At 41.7% G+C, this 22518-nt stretch overlaps 1 protein-coding gene across 3 annotated transcripts in view; it reads left to right on the top strand.

Annotated features, from left to right (window-relative positions):
* The first annotated feature begins 224 nt into the window (after positions 1 to 224).
* The window catches only part of oxsr1b (oxidative stress responsive kinase 1b), a 36778-nt gene continuing 14484 nt past the window's right edge, over positions 225 to 22518 (top strand). The window contains exons 1-4 of one of the 3 annotated variants that reach the window (XM_044035733.1): positions 225 to 794; positions 8151 to 8263; positions 13624 to 13732; positions 19291 to 19432. In XM_044035733.1, coding sequence (XP_043891668.1) covers positions 725 to 794; positions 8151 to 8263; positions 13624 to 13732; positions 19291 to 19432 — 434 coding nt within the window. In that variant the 5' untranslated portion in view covers positions 225 to 724. The remainder of the gene's footprint in view (positions 795 to 8150; positions 8264 to 13623; positions 13733 to 19290; positions 19433 to 22518) is intronic. The other 2 variants (XM_044035742.1, XM_044035750.1) reach the window with 2 other exon arrangements.

The raw sequence follows: 22518 nt of genomic DNA, 5'->3' as shown, positions 1-22518 counted from the left end.
CATTTAGACTCTCAGGAAAAATGTTGGTAGCCTGATTAATACTTAAACGTGGTTTAACTATCTAAATGTTCAAAATGTGGATAGACTGGGGATTATACGTAAAATCTGAGCAACTAAATGTGGGGTTGGACAGCTATAAAACGAGAAACTATGCCTGCAAAACTAAGCTCGGGGCAGAAATTAAAACATTCACAACGACAGGTCACCATTGAAAGTGTGGCGGAACCGGAACAATTTTTTACCTATTTTCAGTCACACTTTTGTGACTTATGTGTGCGTTGAAGATTAAAATAACAGCCATATTTTGTGTGAAAGTAGTTAACGAGGGGTTATGTACGGTGAGCTTTGAACAGCGGGGACGCCAGGTGCTTTTAAGTCCCGCTATACCTCTTCAGCTCTTCATTGGCCGCCAAGTCGCCAACTACCGGCAGCAATCATTTCCTCCATTGACTCGTGCTCATTCTGGAGCTTTTGCAGTCTGTCAGCCCACACCCAATATGTCCGCCGGGAAGGTCCACATTAGCTCAGTAGGAATGCGGTAGGCGGGGCTGCTAGGCTAGTGTCAAACTTTGGGAATGACAGGAGTGCTGCAGGATTCGCCAAGAAGGGGAAGTGTCGCCCTTGTTGCTGCTGTTTGGATTACTTTGACTTCTTTTTACGCACTGCCTTTGGATTCACCACGTCTCTACAGATAGCACGACCCCAGCCAGCGCATCCCTCAGCCATGTCGGAGGACTTGAGCTCCCAACCATGGTCCATCAACAAAGATGACTATGAGCTACACGAGGTGATTGGTATGTGATCATTAGCTTGTTAGCTTGACGTTTGTGTTCACTAACAGCCTGTGAATTTGTGGGGTTGTCTCCGTGTTTGAGAAGGGGGCTAAGCATAAGCAAGCATTACGTCTACTTTCTGTCAAGCGATATGAAGTGGGGGAATCTTCTTTTTGTTCAGTTCGGTTTGGGTTCATTTGCGTTTTTAACTTGCAAATTCTACCCGGGCGGTGTTGTGACTCGGAGCCGTTACAAGCGGTCACTCCGCCCGCCGGCTCTATGCCGAAGTAGTAAACGAGCAACATATAACGTTACTGTCAAGGCAGGCTCTGACTATGTGCTGGAAAATTTAATTGAGCAGACGATTATTTATTTGAACAGTTAGCATGTGATTTAGCCCGAGGCCGTCACACCAGTTAAATATCAAGAATATTACAATAATAATTGCATTGACTGTACCAGTCCCCATGGTAATGACAGAACCTAACCTGCAGGGAAGGGTCCACAAGTGATATCACCCCCTTCTCAAAGTTATAGAATTACTAATAATTAAGCATATTAATGCTGTGCTTTAAAGGATACTTAGACCAATAAAAACAATTAAGTAGATCAGCTGAATATCATCTTATTTCTGTAAGTAAGTTGCATTTCAAAGGCTTAAGCAGTCTATCAGCTAAATCACTTTGTTGTAGTAAAACAGACATAAGAACTATTTCCCCCAAACCAATTACTATTACTTATTACTTATTACTATTGAGGCAATTTACTGCCTTAAATAATCCCGTTTTGTTAGAACTCTTTGGAGGTGTATCTGTTTTTCTGGGTCTTCCTAAAATAAACAAATGGGAAACCTTATTTAATAATTACATAAATACTGAAAATAAACACCAACACTTCTCTTTTTCAACCTGTCAAGTTAGTTGTTGCCAGGCCAAATCGGTCTTAAATCCCAATAATTGCTTGGCATGTATCTCAGATTTTCTCTGTTTAGCATGTGTCAGGAGGTGCATTTCACGTTTCTCTGTGCAGTGTCGAATCTTGAGTGACTCCTTTTTACTCTTGATGAAGTTCTGAAATGTCCCACCCTCCTAATGGATGATCCTGTCCTACCTTTAGCAGACTTTGTTGAGACAGGAGAAGGAGAATAAGAAGGACTGTGTAATGTATAAGCAGAGTATTGTCCTCTCAAATCGGTTAGTTTGTGCTTCTGGTTTACTTTACCCGAGTAATGAGTGCTTCCTCTACAGGGAATCTGCATGTATATAGAAGGTTCATTCTGCAGGCTCTATTGACCTTTTTGTGTATTTTTAAAAGATTTGAAATTAACTTTAACCCATTTATACATTTCCTCTCAGTTTCTTGAACATTTGGAGCAGGGGCACCCCCTCAAGATAATGCCCTCGAGTTTAGCATGCATGGAGATAAAGCCCCTCTTGTACAGAAACCAGTTCTATGGCGTTTTCTTTCACAGAATGTGTGACATAAATCATTAACATAGGTACAAAACTGGTCAGACAATTTCAAGACTGGACTGCAGCATACATACTTGGATTTAAGCAAATGGTTTAACTTCGGTTCAGAAATGAGTTCCCCCCTTGTTTTATACATGTATTAATGGTTCCTGTTGTGTTCTTAAAGTTTAAAGGATCTGTTTCACCTCGTACATCATCTAAATTGGGAGAGGCCTCTCTGTGAAGCTCTCTCTCTCAAGGGACCTTATAATCAAACAGGAAAACGCCCCCTATTTGGCATCTGTTTCTGTTCAAATTGAACCTAGTCATCTCTCCCATGGAACTCTTAAGCCATTTTTTCTTGGTGACCACATTCCCAGCAGAAGTTTTTAAGTTTAAAGTATAAAGTTAAATTTTGTGTTTGAGTTGCTGCGATTTTATCTTTCAGACATTTTATTACTCTGTAAATCAGCACTGAATAGCTGTAGACCTGTCATCACACTGTGTGGTCTTGACGTTTGCTTGCGTTTCGCCCGCTTGTAAAACATGTAAACAGTTTAACTTTCTCTGGAAACTTGTAATATAGATGCCATATAACAAGGAGTTGATGACTTTATAGAACTACACAGATGGTGACAGTGACATAATTTGAATTGTGTATGGTTGAAATTGTCAAGGTCGGCTGTCGTGACTTGAGTACTGCAAAGTACATTAATTTTGGTCATTACAGGCTACTGTTCGTAGTTTGCCTTCTCCTCATTGCGGCAGGTGAAATGCATTGCCTTTTTACTTAGACTTGTGGCATTGCTCACATTTTATATACTAATGGGATTGCTGAGTAAATCAGCAGAGCCCGTTTTATTAGGTCTGTGAATTTTCTCGCCATCAGTTAATAATGTATTACCTAATACTGTATAGAACTTGTACTTGTACATTCCTAGAAGGCTGTTACAGAAACGTGAGCTGTTTCCTTTCCCAGTGGAAACTCCCTCTTTTTTTTTTACAGACGCTGTTGGGGAGATACTGTTGTATAAGCTGTGTCATTCTACAGCTCTGCAGCTCTGCTGAAATGTTGATGTTCTGAGAACCGACTGTGGATACCCTGCATGTCCAGCAGAGCTATTGTTTTAGTAACTTCCCCAGCGATAGAGAACGTATTATTACACGGTTCACACCCATTCTTTTTGCCCCAGCGAGCATCAGATCATACTGGACTGAGCCCATGTTTAAAACAAAAAGAGTACAGCTCTCTCTCTCTCTCTCTCTCTCTCTCTCTCTCCCTCTCTCTCTCTCTCTCTCTCTCTCTCTCTCTCTGATTTTTGGAATAAACTTTGGATCATTAATGGTGGCAAATCTGGGCTGGAAACTTTCTGCTGTCACTGTTTGTATCCAACAGCAACCATGTTTCCTCACTGTTGCTTGTCCCTCGGTGTCGGTGTGATCATCCTCTAGGAAATGTGCCACAACAGCAGGCGGACATTTGTTTAATTTAATGTCATCTTCAATGTCCAGGCCTCATTCACAATGACAATATTACAAAAACGGAGAAAAAGGGCGTTGAAAATTAAAGCACTGGCTTATCATATGCGATATCTCTTAAAGTACCTTTGAATAATGTGTGGAATGTCAGCCAGGTATGCAGAGGAAATGTAATACAGTAAAGATGACTGACGTCAGGCGGCAAAGGTGCCTGGCGAGGGCAGGGAAGACAAACTGCTGCTGCCACACTGTCGGTCATAGTACATGAAGGAGGACATTGACACAGGGCTTGCACAGTGACCGAGTCCATTAAGAAGCTAATTCAAGGCCAAGCTAATCTGATAAGAGATTACTGCACACTGTGCACCTTTTTGTGTATAAAATGAACCTGGGGAACAGCAGACGTTCTGTCTTGAAACTCGCCTAATCAAAGGGGCAATGGCACGCCCTCATTATTGGATGGAGATGTTTGACACTTAAGGCTGGATTCATACGTCTGTATTACCGAGTTGTTGCTATGTTCTGTGTGACGTAGATGTGGTCCTCTGCCCATGTCCGCAATGGATTGTGTGCACTCATATCGTGCGTACACAAGCACCCCAATGTTTTCTGACCATGGAGACCAACTGCACATTGTCCATGTAGGACAACACTTTCCACGTCTGCAAGTTTTTGCATGGAAAGTATGGCGTGACCTAAAGTCCCTTTTATGAAGAGAAAGTGCCAGCCTTGTGTGTGTCCCCTTCACACATTGCCAGGATAATGTATAATACTCGCAAGTCTTTCCCATGCTAAGCTTGACTTGTTTGGAGGAAACATGCTTACATAAAACACGGGCTACCTATTTCAAAGATCATGATTGTTTTGTCAATATTTTCCCACACAGGAGAGATCAAGTCGATTCATGCCGTCTGCAAATTTGTCAAGCGGGGGAGACCTTTACATGCAGAGCTGGAGCTGACTGTAGCACATGCAGTTCAGATTTTTCAGAACCTGCATTTGCTTCAGGCTATTTTTCATGAGCCTTTTTTAAATGTTTACACAAAGAGAATGTAATGGAAATGTTGGAGGAAAAGTTCGGAAACAAAATGGAAATCAACAAACTGACTCGATTTACTTAACTTGGTGTCCTTCAACCATGCCAGCACATCACATTTTCAGCTGGCAGTGGGAACGTCTTCATTTGATTTTGTCTAATTTGGTAACTTAATATATAGATTTGATTTAGGCATCCACTTCAAAACAAGCCACATGTTGTTGTTGTGCCTCTGGAAATGGAAAGTGTCAGCAGAACAACTTTCAAACCAAGTATTTGCTAAATATTTGAATGGTTTAACAATTCATGCATTTGACTTTGATTTCAAACACACACACCTACTCCTTGATCTTCAGCCTTAAAGTCTGTGCCAGACTGTTTAGCAGATTAGATTTTGGCATGAGTTTCTCAAAGCCCTGCTGCTGCTGCTGCTGCTGCTGCTGCTGCTGCTTCAGCTTCAGTTTCAGTGCTTCCCTTTGTGAGGCTGACCCTGTACGTCCTCTCATTCCAATGGAGAGTGCGGTGATAATTTTATCTGAATAATAAAGATGTGACACTGTGTAGCTACGTGACTTCATCGTTAGTGAATATAGCCCTCTTTCCACCAAGGTTCAGGCGGGTACGTTACCCAATTATTCCCGTGCACAATATTGAGAAGGGATCCAAAATAATGACCAATACTGTCCCAGTTTTTGGCACCCCTCTGGTGGGTACCAAGCACAGTGGTAGAGTTCCTAGACACACTGTTTCCGTTGATTGGATGGAGAATCATCACTTCTGTGAGATGGTAGGGAAAAACACAAACCCTAACCCTTTTGCCAATATCTATTGTTATTTCTTATCCAAACAATGTCAAAGTCAGCACTGCACACACCGGTTCCCTCAGTAAGTCACCTCGACAAGTTTGAAACCTGTCGAGTGACCCGTTGGATAGTTATGCGATTTAACATTCGGACAGATGTTCATTGCATTTATAAATGTCAGCATTATGTTACCCTGTGTTAACTGTGTCGTGTTCTTCTCCATTGACTTTATTGGCGGGCGACACTGTTGTGCTGTTATGACATTGCGCTATTTACATAGCTGACGCAGCTATCGCCATCTGGCCCACACGGGTGGAATCGGAAGTTCAGGGTCACATCTTTGGATCAGGGTGTCGAGCTGAACTGCGTTGCACCGCTTGGTGGAAAGGAGGCGTAAGGTGACAAGAATGGTCGCCCTTGTTAGCATCTAGGCTAATTGCAAATTTCACAGCTTTGTTTGGAATGTCAAAAGCCAGTTGATGTATTATCATGTAACTGGATACAAATAGTTGAGATATTACTTCTCTGAGCAGAATAACCTTGTGCTAAACTTGGAAGTACCAAATATCAAAGAGCACCAGGACCATATTAACTCAAGATCCCAGCTGACTGCTTGATTGAGCCTCTATGGGACTAAAACGGCTCATAGAGTCTCTGTAACCCCTGACCTGGCCCTCTGAAAACCTAACAATGACCCCCTTTTTCCCCATCTTTCACACACACTCAGTGCACATGCTTTCTAACAAGAACATATGCTTTCTAACTTGTCCAGCCACCCCTGACGACTGGCTGTTTGTTTTTGTGGAGGTATTTACACTCCAGTGGTCCTCTGAGGACTGAACCCATCACTGGTGAGACTCCAGGAGTTTGTTTGGCATTGGTGGTGGTGCTTATGAGAGGGGGATGTAGGATATATTTACAGCTAAGTTCAGCCTCTTAGTTTTGAGCAATGGTAGAGTCATGATTACTTGGATGCTGTGGAGTTGAGCAAGGCCAACCGCACGTTGTCAGAGGTTGCCAGTCAGTACATGGCACCCTCCGTAGCAGCTGGATGCAGACTTTTGCACGTACGATGATTCAAGTGACCCTGGCTTTCTGTAAATTGCAGGAAATTACAAGGAAATTGCAGTTTTATTGGATTATCTTCGAGAGCAAAGTGTATTCTTAATCTCAGTGTGTGCTGAAATTGAAAAGGTTTGTACAGCCTGAGGTCATAATTATCTTGAATTAAAACGGTTTAATAAAAGTTGGCCTCATCTTCAGGGAGAGCTATACTTTTTAATTAAAATCAGAAAACCACCCTTTTTCAAAGTAGCCCTCACTTTTTACCACCATACACTGCTGGCTCAGTGAAAACTACAAACAATGAGCACTTTGTTAATATCTAGGCATAGCTAAGTTGAGGGCATGGAAGGTTGGGAAAAGCTTACTGAAGGGGGAACCGGATCCACTGGCAGTTTTTCTCACCAGAGCCGGTTGTAGCCAGAGGAGAATGTGCTCCCAGCAGCTCAGCTTCACGTATACATCAGAGATATAATGGAAGCGGCCATGTGTGCATGGTTTTAAATATGACCACTGTACAGTTAAATTACACTATGGTATAGAATTACACAATAGCATTTATAGCGCCGCTGTACGTGTTTGCATCTCTTCAGTGGAGAGAAGAGCAGAGCTGCATTCTCACAGGCCCAAGTGGGGGTGGCTTCCTTAGGAAGCAATACCTTTACACTTAACAGCACCCAATCTAATTTATCTGTCACCACTGCCACAATATTAACGCTGATAAACTTGTGCTTTCTTTTTGTAATCATTAAAATTTCATTTTGGGCTCAAGTGGCACGAGTAGAGAATCGGTTTGCACGTTTAGCTTCAACTTCCTTCAACTGTTGCCATCATTCTGCAAGTTTTAAAAGTCTTAAAAGCATGGAAAATTAGGCTGATTTATAGTTTCCAGAAAAAGACTTCACATTTGAAAAAGTATTTAACTGTTACGTCGTTCAGATCTGATGAATTCTCCCTCTCCAGGGGTCATAAATGTCTGCAATCCTTTCTCCTTCCTCTTTACATTTGCCTTTTGACTTCAGGGCCAAACTATATTGCATTTATTTTCATATGTAAGTGTAATCTTTGTTTATTAGCTACTGGCATTTCCTGTCTTGCGATATTCACTGTTATGAGAAATAATTGTCATCGGTGAACACAACCATCAAATGGTGAATGTATCATCAACATAAAATCCCAAAAAGAGGGGGGGGACAATGTGTTTCTAAATTACATGCTGACCTGAGCCTTGGGGGCAGGATCATCTCCTTGGGAAAAGTCTCGGTTTAGCTGAACCACTGGTCCCTGTCAGACTCGCTTTGTAGGCCCAGGATTTGGAAAAGCTGATTCATGATTGATGAGCAGACAGATGAGCTGTAGCACAGAAAAAAATCTTGTGAATGGTCGAAGCTGAACACTGTTCAGTCTTCTTGAAATCAGGAGGGTTTTTAGGTAATGCATAAAAGCCTTGTCAATGTGATTGTATAAGAACAGGAACTCTTGCATTCCCTGGTTTATTATATTGAATCATAATTAATGTGATGGTATTTTGTTTGGTCTGTTTCAGGGAGCGGAGCCACAGCTGTGGTCCAAGCAGCCTACTGTGTACCACGCAAAGAGAAGGTGGCCATCAAACGAATCAACTTAGAGAAGTGCCAAACCAGTATGGACGAGCTCCTGGTAAGAAAATGCTGCTACACTGAGGATTTCTTACTTCTACTGTTTGATTAAAGGAAGCTTCTGGTTTCCAATATAATCTTTCATTGAAGGTTTCACCTCTTCTGTTCTGTTAGTGTGTGGATGTGTGAGGAGTCATTGCCACCTCTGCTTTTCATTTACTGGTTTCCTCCGAAGCCTCCATCCAATCACTTCAAACACTGCTCTGGTTGTATTTTGAAAGACTATTGCCAGGAAACCATTAGACCACCATGCGACATCTTCCCGAGGGCTCCGTTGTGTCTTTATCATCTCAATGCAATCATGCAGTGTGGCTCAGCATATTGCTTGCTGTATGATGTGGTTTCTGATTTATCTCGAGAAGTGGAAGGATTACATGGCGTTGCCCTGCAGCTAGAGATGATCATGCTTGTTTGTGGCCTGTATTCTAACTTTGTAGATGATCTAGCATATAGTTGTCAACTCATCTTGTTTTAATTGGTTGGTTTTATTGTTTTTTTTGTATAGCTTTGAATGAGAAAATGTGTCGCACTACCTTCAGAATAATCTAGGACAGAGTTATGTTTTGTCACTTAGCAAGGATGTGGACACCAGGAAATCACTTGTTATGAACCAAGACCGCAAGCTTGATTGATGGTTTTTCCAATCCTCTCCCCCAGTTGTCATCCAGAAGTCTGGAAACTAAATATTGTGTAAGACTGTACGTGTGTGCATGGGAAGATAGTGATTCGAGATTGCTGGCAGGTTTCTCACTACACACTGGTAACATTAAACTGCGCAGGAACACCTCCTCCCCGCGTTATTTGCAGGATGAATCAGGAGAATGTTGCTCCAGGATTCTCGGAGCAGGCAGTCACATGGACTTCAGTGAGGTTGAATTTCCTGACAACCCCCCCACCCCACAACCCCCACCATCCTCAAAACTAATTCCACAGCCTGCTGAGTACCCGCTTAAATGGCGAGGAAGCATTAAATTGAACTTGGATTGCTTCTTTAAAGAAGCAGCTTAAAAGGCCTGCATGTCTTTATCCTTACCTGTGAAATTATTCAGTGTCAGTGAGCAATAACCTGTCACATAGAGTATTTGAGTGTGCATTTGTCATTGTAGTGAAACAGCCATTCAAAGGTGGGTCGGTGCTTTTGAGTGACTCAGGCCCAATAAAATGAAGAGAAGGTTTGTTTCCCGTTTTTAGTGCACTGCCTTTATCCACATGTACAACAATAAGTGTCACAGCTATTGTTTTAGATTGCGTTCCTCATATTTGGTTCACTACACTCGATAGTAGGAATCAATTTTCACATTGACTCGACAGCTATTAAGAAGTGTTCAAGTCAACTTTGCATTTTCTGGCACAGGAAGTGAATCAGAGTTGTGCATGTGTTTCCTCACCTTTCATCAGCTGCAGATCAGCAGCTTCTCTGTTCCTCAGTCATGTGTGCGTGAGCTGCAGTGAGATCGGGTCATGGTGAGCATGTGTGCGTGTGTGTGAGGCTCTGAGTAACCGATGGTGACGCAACTTTGCTTCTATAGGGGCTTCTGTGTGTGTCTGCCATCAGTGTGATTTGGTGGCACCAGTTTGTGACCCTGCACTGTTTTCAGTCTGTGACAATAGGTCATTTATTTATTTTTTTGTTCAGTTTTTTGTCCTCAGTTAAACACAAAAGTGAAGGGATCAGGCCAAATTTAGGAAAACACAATTGTCACGGACTTGTCTATTTCCTTGTCTACAACCTGTTAGGTTTTCAAAGGAGTTGGTGCTTAACTTGACCACTGTTCATCGGCATCAGTTCTTTTTGTATGAAATGAGTCATAGTCGGCGATATGCCCCGATGTCACTGACATCTTTGTAAAAAAACAGGAATCTGAGTTGTCGTGTTGGTGAGATTTCAGTCAAAGGTTACTGACTCTGTTAGCCAGTGTGATTTCCATTAGGGAGAGAAAAACAGTTTGATTAGATTGGTCGTTGCAGGAAACAGAGTCGGTCTGATGTTATTTTTTGGAAGCTTGCCCCCACTTTGTACCTGTTGCTGGTCTGTCACACAAATATAGAGGGAAGACGTATTTTTTCTTCAAAGAGTTGAATATTAAAAGTATAAAGAAGAAATACATTCATTGTAACAATATATTTCTTGGCAGTTTATCAGTAAGACGGTCAATAATTTAAATAATAATAATAATAATAATTTATTTATTTCGAGCTCAAGCAGGAAAAAGGAATGGCGATCACACATTATGGTGTACTTAAACGTGAAGAATGAACTACTCCTCCTAACAGATGGCTGAGAGCCAACTCGTAAATAAAGTGGAAAGAAAGTAAGAATATACTATGCTAATAGCATGCAGCTTTTGTAACACAGATGGCCATTATCACAATGTGTTTTACAATAATGACTCGTGCATGTTAAGTGCCTCAGATGCAGAATTAAATTGAGAGATGTATTGCTGTGATGTAAGTCACGGAAGTCAAGGACTGTGCCATTCACAAGTGATGAATGGAGCAGGACTAGGTCTACAACGGCCTGAGCAAGCAAGAGGCAGGGCGCTTTAGTTGCCCATTCACTTGGATTCTGTGGAGTTTCTTTTTTTCTGCACAATGCACCGTTTATGAGGAATACATTTCACAAATCAAGGCTTATACACATTGTGGTGTGCAGTAGGGCTGCAACAATTACCTGATGACTAAGTTAATCGTCAACTATTTTGATAGTCGAATAAAGTGTTTTTTTTAGCTTCTTAAATGTGAATATTTTCTGCTTTCTTTGCTCAAACAAAGAAATCGTTAAAACTGAATCGAATCATTTTTGATTGTGTACAAAACAAGACATTTGAGAACATCATCACTTCTAGGTTTTGGTAAACACTGATCAACATTTTCTCATATCTCAACGAATCAATCGATTACTTGGTTAATCGAGAAAATAATCGACAGATGAACCGTGCGCTGCAGCTCTATTGTGCCGATAATGCTGACATATGTAAAATGTTTTACCGCCATCGCTGACGTATTTTCACAAAGCAACATTTCATCAAACGTCAAAGGTTAAGCACCATAGGGGACACAGATGAAAGCAAGCATGACCATGAGAACATTTCCAGTGTCTTTGCTACAGCATAGGTTTGCAGTGACCTAATCCCTACAACAAAGAGACCCTGTGAATCTCACGTTGTCTCCTGGAAAAGATGGGAAAACCTTTCCAGAGCACGATATCCTCCCTGTTATCCAATTGTTTTTCTTCTCCCACAGCGCTGAGGTGACCTGCCTCTTCCACTGTGCTGAGAACAGAGTGCTCCAATGAAGCCAGTTAGCAGCCAACACGCCATATCATTGTAGTGCTCTCTCGGCCTGTAGTACCCGTCTGACCCAACAGACTGGAAACTATGAGATTGTTTGATAATTAAAAACAACGTTAGTTCACAGGCAGGGCTGTCGGTATCAAACTACAGTGCTTTTGTGTTATCAGCTGGGTGTCCGAATTATACAATCACAAACGTTTTCTCATTCAGTATAAAGGTTTTGGTATAAAAGCAGGGATGAGCTCATTCCCCAGTGGAGAGGGGGAACAGTAGTCCTCATGCAGACCAAAACCTGGTCCTAAAGAGACTCATTTCTGAGGGACTGGTTAAGTATTAACTGGTTATGAATGGAAATCAATGCAGTGTCTTAAAAAGAATAGCTGTGCAAACCCAGCCCTAGTGGTATGTGGGTTCACCTGCTGTTTGTTAACAGTTCATCCTGAACGTTTGTCACACTTTATTTTTTTTGTTAATTCAAACATGTCTGAACTTGTCATGGTCTAGTCGGTGTGTTTTAATCACTGCCTGTATCCACCCTTTTATGTCAAGTGCTTTCTACAGTACATGCAGTGTTATGTCACCTGCCTCCTCTTGGCAGAGGTAGTCGCTGAAGGCTGTGCGCTCAATAGTGATGACTCTGCAGCTGAGGCACGCTGCAGCTAATGCACTTTGTGTGAGCTAAGCATTTATAGCTCATGGGACCGCAGACTTTGGTTGCTTACTGTTCTCACAAGCATCTATTGATTGATGTCTTCAACGAAAATGTTTTCCACTTGAGTGTTTAAGTTCTTTTAGTTGACGGGCTCGACGGGCACTCGTTGTATTGCCACACTCAATGACGGCATAATAAATGATGGAGTTGGGAATATGATTATTTGCGGTTAACCCACAATCAGATGAGGTCCTCGTTCAGCTCCGTCAAGTATTCAGAGATGCGTCACATGTTCTATCACCAAGACTGACGAGGGTTGAAACATGTTCACCCCAATATTTACATTTAAGGATATTTCTGAATTGGTTACATTTGCAGTTGGCAGAATCACTAGAAAATAAGTTGCTTGTTGAGTTTCATCTACAGAACTTTGTCTGACAAATTTGTGTCATACACGATGCATGACCATTTCCTTTATTTTCCAATATTGTTTGTTGTCTTTTTCTTTGAGGTTTCGTTGAGGTTTCTTTGCTGTGTAGGCAGTTGCTGCCTGTGTTTTGCCATGCAGAGCAGTTTAGTAGCGCAGCCACTAGGAGCGACCTCTTTCTCTGAAGTGCCTTCTAATTTGTCAAAGTTTCCCAGGGCTGTAAGCCTATAATTTCCCTAAAGATAAAGTATATGTTTTTTTGCATTAATATCTATCCATAATACTCAACTTTTGATAATAACAGTTACATAAACCAAAAGCAGACATACAGTATGTGAATCTGTTCTCCCTACTCCAAACTGGACTGCATTTTCTTTTTCCTTGCGAGTCTATCCTCAAATGACCACGGGTCTGGTACTGCTGAAGGGATGGATTCTCTGCCAGCATTACCTCAGCTCCCCTGCTTTCAGAGCACACAAACACACACACACACACACACACACACACACACACACACACACACACAAAGAGCGAGAGACGGAGAGAGCATCCCTTTGAGGGCTACATACCAGCAGTTTTGTGCATATTGGATATGCATTACGTTGACCTAATCTATTTCTCCTCTGACTATCGATGTCATTAAGATATTAAGTATCACTATAAATTTCAAAAATAGCTGCAAAGTCAGAGCAGTGGTAGTTTATTGTCACTGCATTGAGTTTATTCTCTTCAGACTGTTTTCCTCACACCTTGCAGACACTGTTTACATTCAGTGAAATGAAATTAATCGTGTGTCTCATGCCTCATCCCATTTCCAAGCTTTTCCATTTTTCAGCATCTGAAGCTAATTTAGTGCAAGTGTGATCAATGAAAATGCATTTGAGCTGATGTAAAGTTTCAACTCATTTCCACAGGGGTTAAGACTGCGAGTGCTTTGTACCAATCTGATTAACTTTGTCTCTCTCGTGTTTTTTCCCCCCCTCTAACAGAAAGAGATTCAAGCCATGAGCCAGTGTCACCACCCCAACATCGTGTCCTATTACACCTCGTTTGTGGTAAAGGATGAACTCTGGCTGGTCATGAAGCTGCTCAGTGGTGGTACGTAAATACTCAATACAATACAAAGAGTGATCAGAGAAGAATCAGGAGGTTGACGTGGGTCCAGAATGCTTTGCTCAGACCACCTTGTGATGAGTTATGGGCATCGGGAGAAGCCGGTCCACTTGCTATCGATGATGTTAAGAGTGATTGCGGGGAATGCGACAGCACTGATCCTCACTGTGTCCTGTGTGAGCTCCTGCTCTTTCCGGGCTTTAACATAGTAGAGTGCAGGAGTTAATGACAGGGCAGAGGTAATAACAGCCCACAGGCTGGCGTCATGGCATCCATCTGGTAGTGCTGCAATTAACAAGCGAGAGGAGCACGATGAGGAGACCACAATGGAGGTAAAAGACCTCCAAAATGCAACAGTTGCACCTCCTTCTGATTATGTTGTTCATTGTAATTTTGCCAGATAGTTGACATAAGAGGAACCTTGGCCTCCTGTAACTCATTTGTCAAGTAACGTCATCTCTTTACAAAGAGGCAAGACATGTTTTATTTGCATCCTGTGCATCCTGCTTTTAGTCTCACACAGTTAATTGAACGAGCACAAGTGTACACATGATACAACCACACACTTAACATTTGCACTCTGATTTTACTCACCCATGTTCTCACGGCCTCTGTCTCTGTGTAAACAGCGTCCCACTGCAGAGAGTGCACAGGTGGCATGCCTGGCTCTCAGTACACTGAAGTCACAAGCTGCTTGGCAGCCACCTTGTAGCTGGGCCCAGGGCACAGTGCCCGCCAAGCGATGCTTGAGCGGGCAGCGAGCCGCACAGCAGGAGTGGACGCCACTTAAGATGGCCTCCCTCTTCCCTCTTATCCTAGTTAAACAGAGGCCCTTGATGTTGAGTTTTATTGTGTAGAGTAATTGAATGATGGCCATGGTAATGTCTGGCGTGGAGACAAAGCTCAAATGAGGTCAGGTTTATAGACCATCACGCCACAGGGCAGAGTTTACCAGCCCCGAAGAAGGCCTGCTCCAGTCTGCTCGTCTGGTTTGATGGAGCGTAAGAAACCTTTCCACACTGCAACTGTTATCTTTTGCTTTCATAAGAGTTATACCAGCTCACCAGTCAATGTGACTAAAGCCTTAATGACATTTATATAGTGATACGTTTTGTAAATAAAGTGCCAACCGATGAGGCAGCCGAGTAATTAATGTCTGCAGGTCTCATTCCTTAACAATGACCCATGAGAGTCGGTATAGAGAGCTGAGTCTTCCCAAAGCCGCCTTTTGAACAGTTGCGTCTTATGAAAGACCATGTGTCACTCAGCAAGTGACAAACCTATGAGATGACGCCTCTGTTTTTGTACGAGTTCTTGGTCTTATGTCACTTCTGAATGTTGGTATTTCCCCCAGCTGTTTTACCGGCTTATGGCACTTACAAATGGTATGTTCCACTGGCAGACACCACAGTTCACTAGCACATTATTAGCAAGCTAGAGGTTCATATACCCCAGGGTAGACTTCCATACGTGTCTGATTTATCTCTAAATAATGTGTGTATATATTGCATTGGTAGGGTTGGGTTTCTGAAACACATTGGATGTTATTTGGAATCATTGGCCTTGTGCAGTTGTTTATCACTGCCTACCTTCTCCCTAGTCTCACACATACTGCTGAAGAAGAGATGATAGCCAGATGTTTACAATGAGTAACGGAAAAATGGCAGACAATCAATACTTTTCCGTCGTTTATCTACAGACGATGACCTTTGGTGGCAGTGTTTTGATGTATACCCTCCTTTTGCTAGACCTTCCAGACTTGCCAGCCCTCGCTTTAAGCATCTATGGGTGTGATGGAATAATTGTCCTTGAGGTCTACAGGATTTGAAAGATCTAATGCTTGGTCACTAAGTACCTTCAGCAGGTTAGCTCTGTCATGTTGGTATGACATAATATTATATTTAATGTCGTGGTGTATAGGTTTTGACATGTGGGATCTTGCGCATTTGTCAAGTTGTCATTGAAGCTCTGGAACCACATTTGCACATTATTACCAATTGCTAATATACTTGCTAGTGCCTTTTTGGGCCCAAATATTCCAGTTCTCAGTGTCTTTCACTTCACATCATATGCTTGTAGTTCTGTTTTTCAGCCAGCTGAGTAAGACTTGGTCTTTGATCAACCCATTCAAGGCCAAACCTGTAGAGCTTAGCTCTGCACGCTGTAGGCACTGCACTTTTCAGGAAATTCCTGTTCTGAATGTGACATGTGAACAACTGTTTCATTAGGACTTCACGTTGAAGAGACATCCACTGAGACCAACAGGGAGAGAATATGAGTCACGCCACAGCAAGCGGAGGAATGTCCTGGGAGATGTGCAGTCTTTCCTGACCTGCAGTCGCTGCTGCTGAGCTCAGTTGAATGCCACCTGAATTTACTTTGTCGTGTTTGTAGCCAGGTGATTTGTCACATCATGCTGAGGCCCAAAAAAAAAAAAACTGACAGGAACTTCTGAAAAGTATCTTCATTTTCCGAGAATCAATACTATGAAATTCTATCATGCGGAATTACCTTTTGTTCACTTCTGTTTAAATGTACGTTCCCTAAAATAATTATTAACATATTAAAGGTTTTGATGAACACAACAATCCCTCTTCACACCTTTGGTTTTGCTCCACCCATGTATTGTCATAGCCACTCTTATGCCCCACCCTCTTGTTTCCATCTCCTTCTTTTCTTGGCATTCCCCATTGTCCTTTAGCACAGTTGGCAACAGCTCTCATCACCTTCACTCGCTTCCCCCTCCTCCTTCCTTTGCTCCCTCAGTCTGGAGCCTCCCAGTAAAGTAAAATAAAATAAAATAAAATACTTTTACAGGAGAGTTATATCCCTGACTTGAACGGCGTAATCGAAAAATCCTGAGAAAGAGCGCTTAATGTAGCACTCATTTGAAAGAACGGTTTGACATTTTCGTGAGTGTTCGTATGCTCCACAGCAGTCTGCTGTCAAGAATACATTTATTCCCTCTTGATTTGGAGTCTCACTCTAAGCCTTGAACTATCACCGTTCAAACTAAAGCCAACAGGTGTCACTTGCTGTACGCTTCAGTCTTTCACATGCAAAGTGAACCTCTGGATTGTTAACATGTCAGTCAGTGTCAGCATGTTGAAATAGCCTAATGAGGCATGAAGAGCTCAATCGGGTGAATTTGAAAGAGGCTGACAAGGCTGGCATTTAGTGATCCTCCAAAGCCTGCATCATGCTGAGTGTGTGATGGCACTTGAGGAGCTTTTTCCTCCAGTGCCATCTCATCAGTGTATAATTTGAAGTAAATGATAAATGGTACACTATTTGTCTTGCTTTACCCTTTTTTTATCTTTACCCGTATTTTTCTAGCCTCTTAGAATAGTAGTTTACCTTTTTGCAGGAGAAATGTTTTAGCTGAGATTTTCTGAACAAGAAAGCTGCACTTTTGTATGGATTTAACAAATGATGTAAACTATATTTAATAATTATTATCATTACTTGGATAGGGCCAAGCTAGACATGTTATCATGGAGCAAGACCCTTTCATAACAGTGAGCAAGAATAAGGTCAACACATTAGCTACTTCAACACTTCATCCTCTAATCACTTCATTTGTTGGTCCATTAGGACTGCAGCTCCCGTGTAATTGGGACTTGGCTCCTTTTTAGTGGCTTTCTGAGCACTCTTCTCATTGTCACCTGTCACTTCTTGTCACTTCTTCTCCTTCCTCCAGCAATCTCAGACAAGCAGGTGAACATCAGACCATGTGTAGAAGCACTGAGAGAGGAGGGAACCGAACAGAGGAGAAGGAAAATCAAGCTCGCCTTTTCTCATGAGCTTCAAAGCGCTGTCACATCAGAGAGCCGAGGCTACACACTGTCCTCCTGCTTCTTCCCCATTCACTCATTCACATATGCATCACTATCTCTCGCATGCTGCTTTTCCTGCCTTGTCTCCTCTTTGAACAGGTTTGTCTCCTGTCCTCACTGCTGAATCGCATTTTCTACTGTCACTGCATGAAGAACTCGTTGAACCCACCTTCTCTCTCTCTCCCTTCCTTCTCTGCCTCGACTCTCTGCAATAACACTGTCTCGTCTCAGGTGGCCTCTCTGGGTAATGCACCAAGTGCTCAGCGGAGTGCTGTAGGCGAGGACATTCTGAAGTGCAGACGCAAATAAATATCTTTACACCCTTAGCTTGGCACGGTTGCTAAAAGACGATCAATTAAAGTTGCGATTGGCATTTTCAAGACCATGAAAAGGCTATTTCCAGCTTTTGTTTACAAGTTCTGGCCACTGGGTCTGTCTGTCTGTCTGTCTGTGTGTGTGAGCAACAAGAGAGGAAGGGTCAGATAGACAGTGTGGCAGGCGGTGTGATGTTTGTGCTTGTGTGTCACTGCAGCACAATAAAGCTTGTCAGGCAAGTGGCATTCTATTTGCTTCTCTCCTTTGTTCCCATTCACCAGTGTCACCCAATCTTCTGTCGTGCCCAATGCAAATACTGAACCTCTTTTCACACAGAGATTCTTTATTCTTTGGACAGTCGCACAAAGGAAATCATACACTGGCAGCATTTTGACTTTTCATCCGTAGCACTCCTTTATTCGCCAGGAGCCAGATTGAGGGAGACACGGTGACCTTTTTTGTTTTTTTTTGGCCCAGGTTGGGACAAGTTCTCCATTCACCGATGACAAAAACAGTTTGACCATTAGCCCCTAACATTGACCTGCACACTTATCTGTACTGCAGATCTGTACTAACTAAGTCCAAATATATCTCCTAGCACTGTTGAGCCCAGTTTGTATTTGTGTGTTTGACTGCAGGGAGAGACACCGTAACGATGATGTCATCGAGAGTCATATCCCAGTGCGGCACTGTAAACAGCAAATAATGAAATGATTCTGGCAGTCACCATGGTGACTTTAACTGGCCATGTTATCTGATTAACCACCTGTGAGCTTCACATCTGAATGGAATTTGTGTAAATGAGAAACTTAAAACAAAAAAGTCCAGAAAACCTGTTCTCCTGCTCCTCTCATATTGCTGTCCTAAAACATGCACTGCACAAAAAGGACAGCTTTACCCTTTAAAGGGTGTGTGTAGTGATGATTGTTCTGATTCCTTCCCTTTGTTGTGCCATGGCCAAATTGAAAGGTTATGATGATGTTTATGGATAAGCGATTTAAAGCAGCTGAATCATTAGTTTTTCCCCCCTTCAGTTAGATTCATCTTTGAGCTTGGACTGCTTGTGGGAAAAAGTCTTGTATATCCACATCCATCTAATTTATCCAAACAATATACAATTATACAGGAATTATGTCGAGTGAATGTCTGCCAATCCACCAGGAAGTATGTGTTTTCATAAAGACATTTGGTTTAGAGGAGGGTAAACGATTGATATTGGCCAGGCTGACTCAAAGTGACTCTCTCAGCTTGATCAAAAATCAAGACCAGAAGCTTAAGGAGTCTGACTGCTGCATAGTTGGAGTGTTATTCTATGTTCACAATCATGATGATGATTTCAAGAAAGAAACATTAAGAAACACTTCTCAAGTACCCTTTTATTTCTTTTGCCAGGCTCCGTGCTGGACGTGATCAAGCATATCATCTCCCGAGGTGAACACAAGACTGGCGTCCTGGACGAGGCCAGCATAGCCACCGTGTTGAAAGACGTGCTTGAAGGCCTGGAGTATCTACACAAGAATGGACAGATCCACAGGTAACGAGGCTTGTTGTCCTCCACTCTGGTTGCCGTAATAAAACTGACTCAGGACCTTTCGTGACTGAAGTATGCAGGCTTTTTTTTAGGTTTCACCTTCAGCGTTTATGGAGCGGAAATGTGTAACTTGTGTGATGTGCTAGTGTTTAGTTCTTCCATCTTTGGTACATTAACATTCTGTTTTTACGCTGGTGTGTAGCTGTAGAACATATGTGGATTTATTTTTGTCAGTATTGCAGTAATAACACAGACCACATGCCTGATTGCTGTAGATTAAATTTACTTGTGATTAGTGTCATTGGTTTTTAATACACAGACACAAACACCACTGTTATTTTCAGAACTACTGACAACATGGTTAAAGTAACACAATGTAGGATTTCGACCCTCAAGCAATGTCTCCAAGGTCTTTTTGATATTACATCGACTTGTTGGCTAAACACATCCACGTGTAACCCGACATATATTTAACAGACAAAACTGATTCCCAACAGTACGGGGGACCCTGGAAGCAAATCCTACAGTATGTTACTTTAAATTATGAAATTTAAAGTAAGTAGTAGTAGTATTAAGAAATGCTTTATTATTTAGTGAATTTGTATTTGACGCTTGACTATTTTTGGTTAGTTGCACTGTCATTCCCTTGTGAAATAATTAATGTCAAAGGTAGATATATACATGCAATATGAATTTAGTTCTATATCCCTTCTGAATTGAAACACATTCAATATTTATTTGCTTGTTTTCTGGTCTCAATTTGTTCCAACAGCTAAATACCTTAGACACAAAAGCAGTAGCGGACCGTGGGGTCTCAGTCAGGGCCTTCAGTAAAAAAAAACAAAAAAAACATGCCATATCGCACACGCACACCACTGCGCATCTATAGGCTACTGCATCATTACCACCATATCTTCCATTATGTCACTCAGCAAACGCAATTTCACAAGCCACTATATGACACAAAAACAAGCTTCCACATAAGCATAGGTGTCAGCTACACGGCAGAACACGTCCTCAGCACTATTTATGATCAACTGTTTTGTCCTCACCACTTCTAAAAAATGTTATCAATTTATCATTAACACTCCAACTACCGTAAATGATGTACCTCTTCGGTGTAGGTCTTCCTCTTGAAATAATTTCCTTCTTTTCTCCAAACGATCGCCGTGAAAAGTACACACGAAGGAGATCAGAAACATGATAGATCGTGGTGTTAATGCAGTGATCATAACTTACTTCAAAACCCGCCAACGGTTCAAACGTCGTTGAACGTCAGTCAAAGTTATAACCAAATGGCAGCTTCAATGAAAGGCCAGCAATACTACTAGAGCAGGTCCGCGGAGCTATGATGCGTTTAATGACATCCAGGAAAATCCAGCTCAGCTTCACAAAAAATAACCATATTCTTTCTGGAAATATAATCATAACATACTGAAAAAGTAATTGAATTCAGACATGTTCAGACACAAATTAATTTGATTATTAAAAATAATAATAATAATAATAAAAAAAAAATACTTTTTTGATAGTGTCAGGGCCAGCAGAGAAGGCCCTGCTGGCCCTGACAGCCCACCACTGCACAATAGGCACAAAGAAATGTGTAAATTAGGTTTTCTCACCTTGGATCAGCATAACAGGCTCACAGTTTGGAGCGATGAAACATATGGACCGAATACGTCCGTATGTTATGGAACAATTCCAGTGGCTTTTGAACTTTTGACTCTTTTTTGTTTTAATGAATTGGCCCTCTGCCTTTAAGGCTTTGATGTTGTCCTGCACACACACACACACACACACACACACACATACACTGTTTAGTAGAACTTCAGCAGGTATAAATCAAGGAAATATTTATGGCAGTGCATGGGTGTGAATCCAAGTAGGACACAAATCACCCGAGCACTTAATTCTCCACAGCAGACAGCAGTTGATGTTCAAGGCAAATGAATGTCATTATTCCTGCTGATACCTCACGTTTCTTGTTGCTTTTGCTGTACAGTTGTTTTGGTTGCAGTGTCTGAGTAACAACAAAGTTGCCACATCATGGTCTTTCTGTTCCTAACTTAGAAGTAGCTATCTCTTGAAGTCCTGTCATAGTGCTTTATATGATTAGCCTTTAAATATCAGATGAGTTTGGGGTGTTTATTTATAGTTTGCTTCCACTTTCACTTTTTTTCTTGATATTTTTTTCAGATATCAAAACAATAATCACACCAGTGAATTAATTCTCGCTGTGAATATAGTTGTCTTGAGAGGTTTGTTTTCTTTGATTGATTGTCCTGAACTTCTAATCAAAGTTCTGTATGTAGCACAAATATTGTCAGTTAATGGATGGGAGCACCCTAATGTGCACCTTATTGTTACGTGGCATCTGTCATCTTGGTTTTGTTTTCCATTTTACTTTGATGAATATTTCTTCCTTCTCCATCAATCTCCTGCAGCCTATACAGGTACAGATACAATCTGTAGCCAGCCAGTGGCAATTTCAGACAGCCTCTTCCACTCCACTAAAGGTCAGCACTATCAGTGGGATCTGTAAAGAGACGAGTTATGCAGACTTCACCAATTAAGCTGCGACAAGTGCTCCAGAAGAAGAAGAAGCACTAATGATATGTTTATGGTTTACCACTAAAGAAGGCTTCTAAATGAAACGCATTTATTGTCTTTATTGTTACAACAGGTCAATACATAGTGGATTTTTAAAGGCTGGTATAATAATGAGAGTTTGAAGCATGAATAGCCGATAGATAACTAATCAGCTTACCCCCCATTCCTTATGGCAAAAAACATAAAAAAATAATAATATTAACATTATCATTATTGTGCATCTATTACCACAAGTTGATGACAGCAGCAAGTTTTTGTCAAGTGGACTACATGTGTGTTCGCAGATGATGAAAGTTACAATGTTCCTTGAATGCACCTCTAAGCTCCATGCCCTGTGACCTACACATTACTCACACTAGCAGGCTGCATTGTTTCATTTGATGGAGACTTTGAACAGTTATTTTTCTGATTAATCACTAGAAGGAAACCATATGAACACTTACAAAAAATGTCCCTTGAATGAGCAAATGTAGCCATTG

This window comes from Solea senegalensis, linkage group LG1 (assembly GCF_019176455.1).
Source record: "Solea senegalensis isolate Sse05_10M linkage group LG1, IFAPA_SoseM_1, whole genome shotgun sequence".
In the NCBI taxonomy this organism is placed as follows: Eukaryota; Metazoa; Chordata; class Actinopteri; order Pleuronectiformes; family Soleidae; genus Solea; species Solea senegalensis.
The sequence above is the reverse complement of the archived record's forward strand: the minus strand, read 5'-3'. Positions and strand labels throughout refer to the sequence as shown.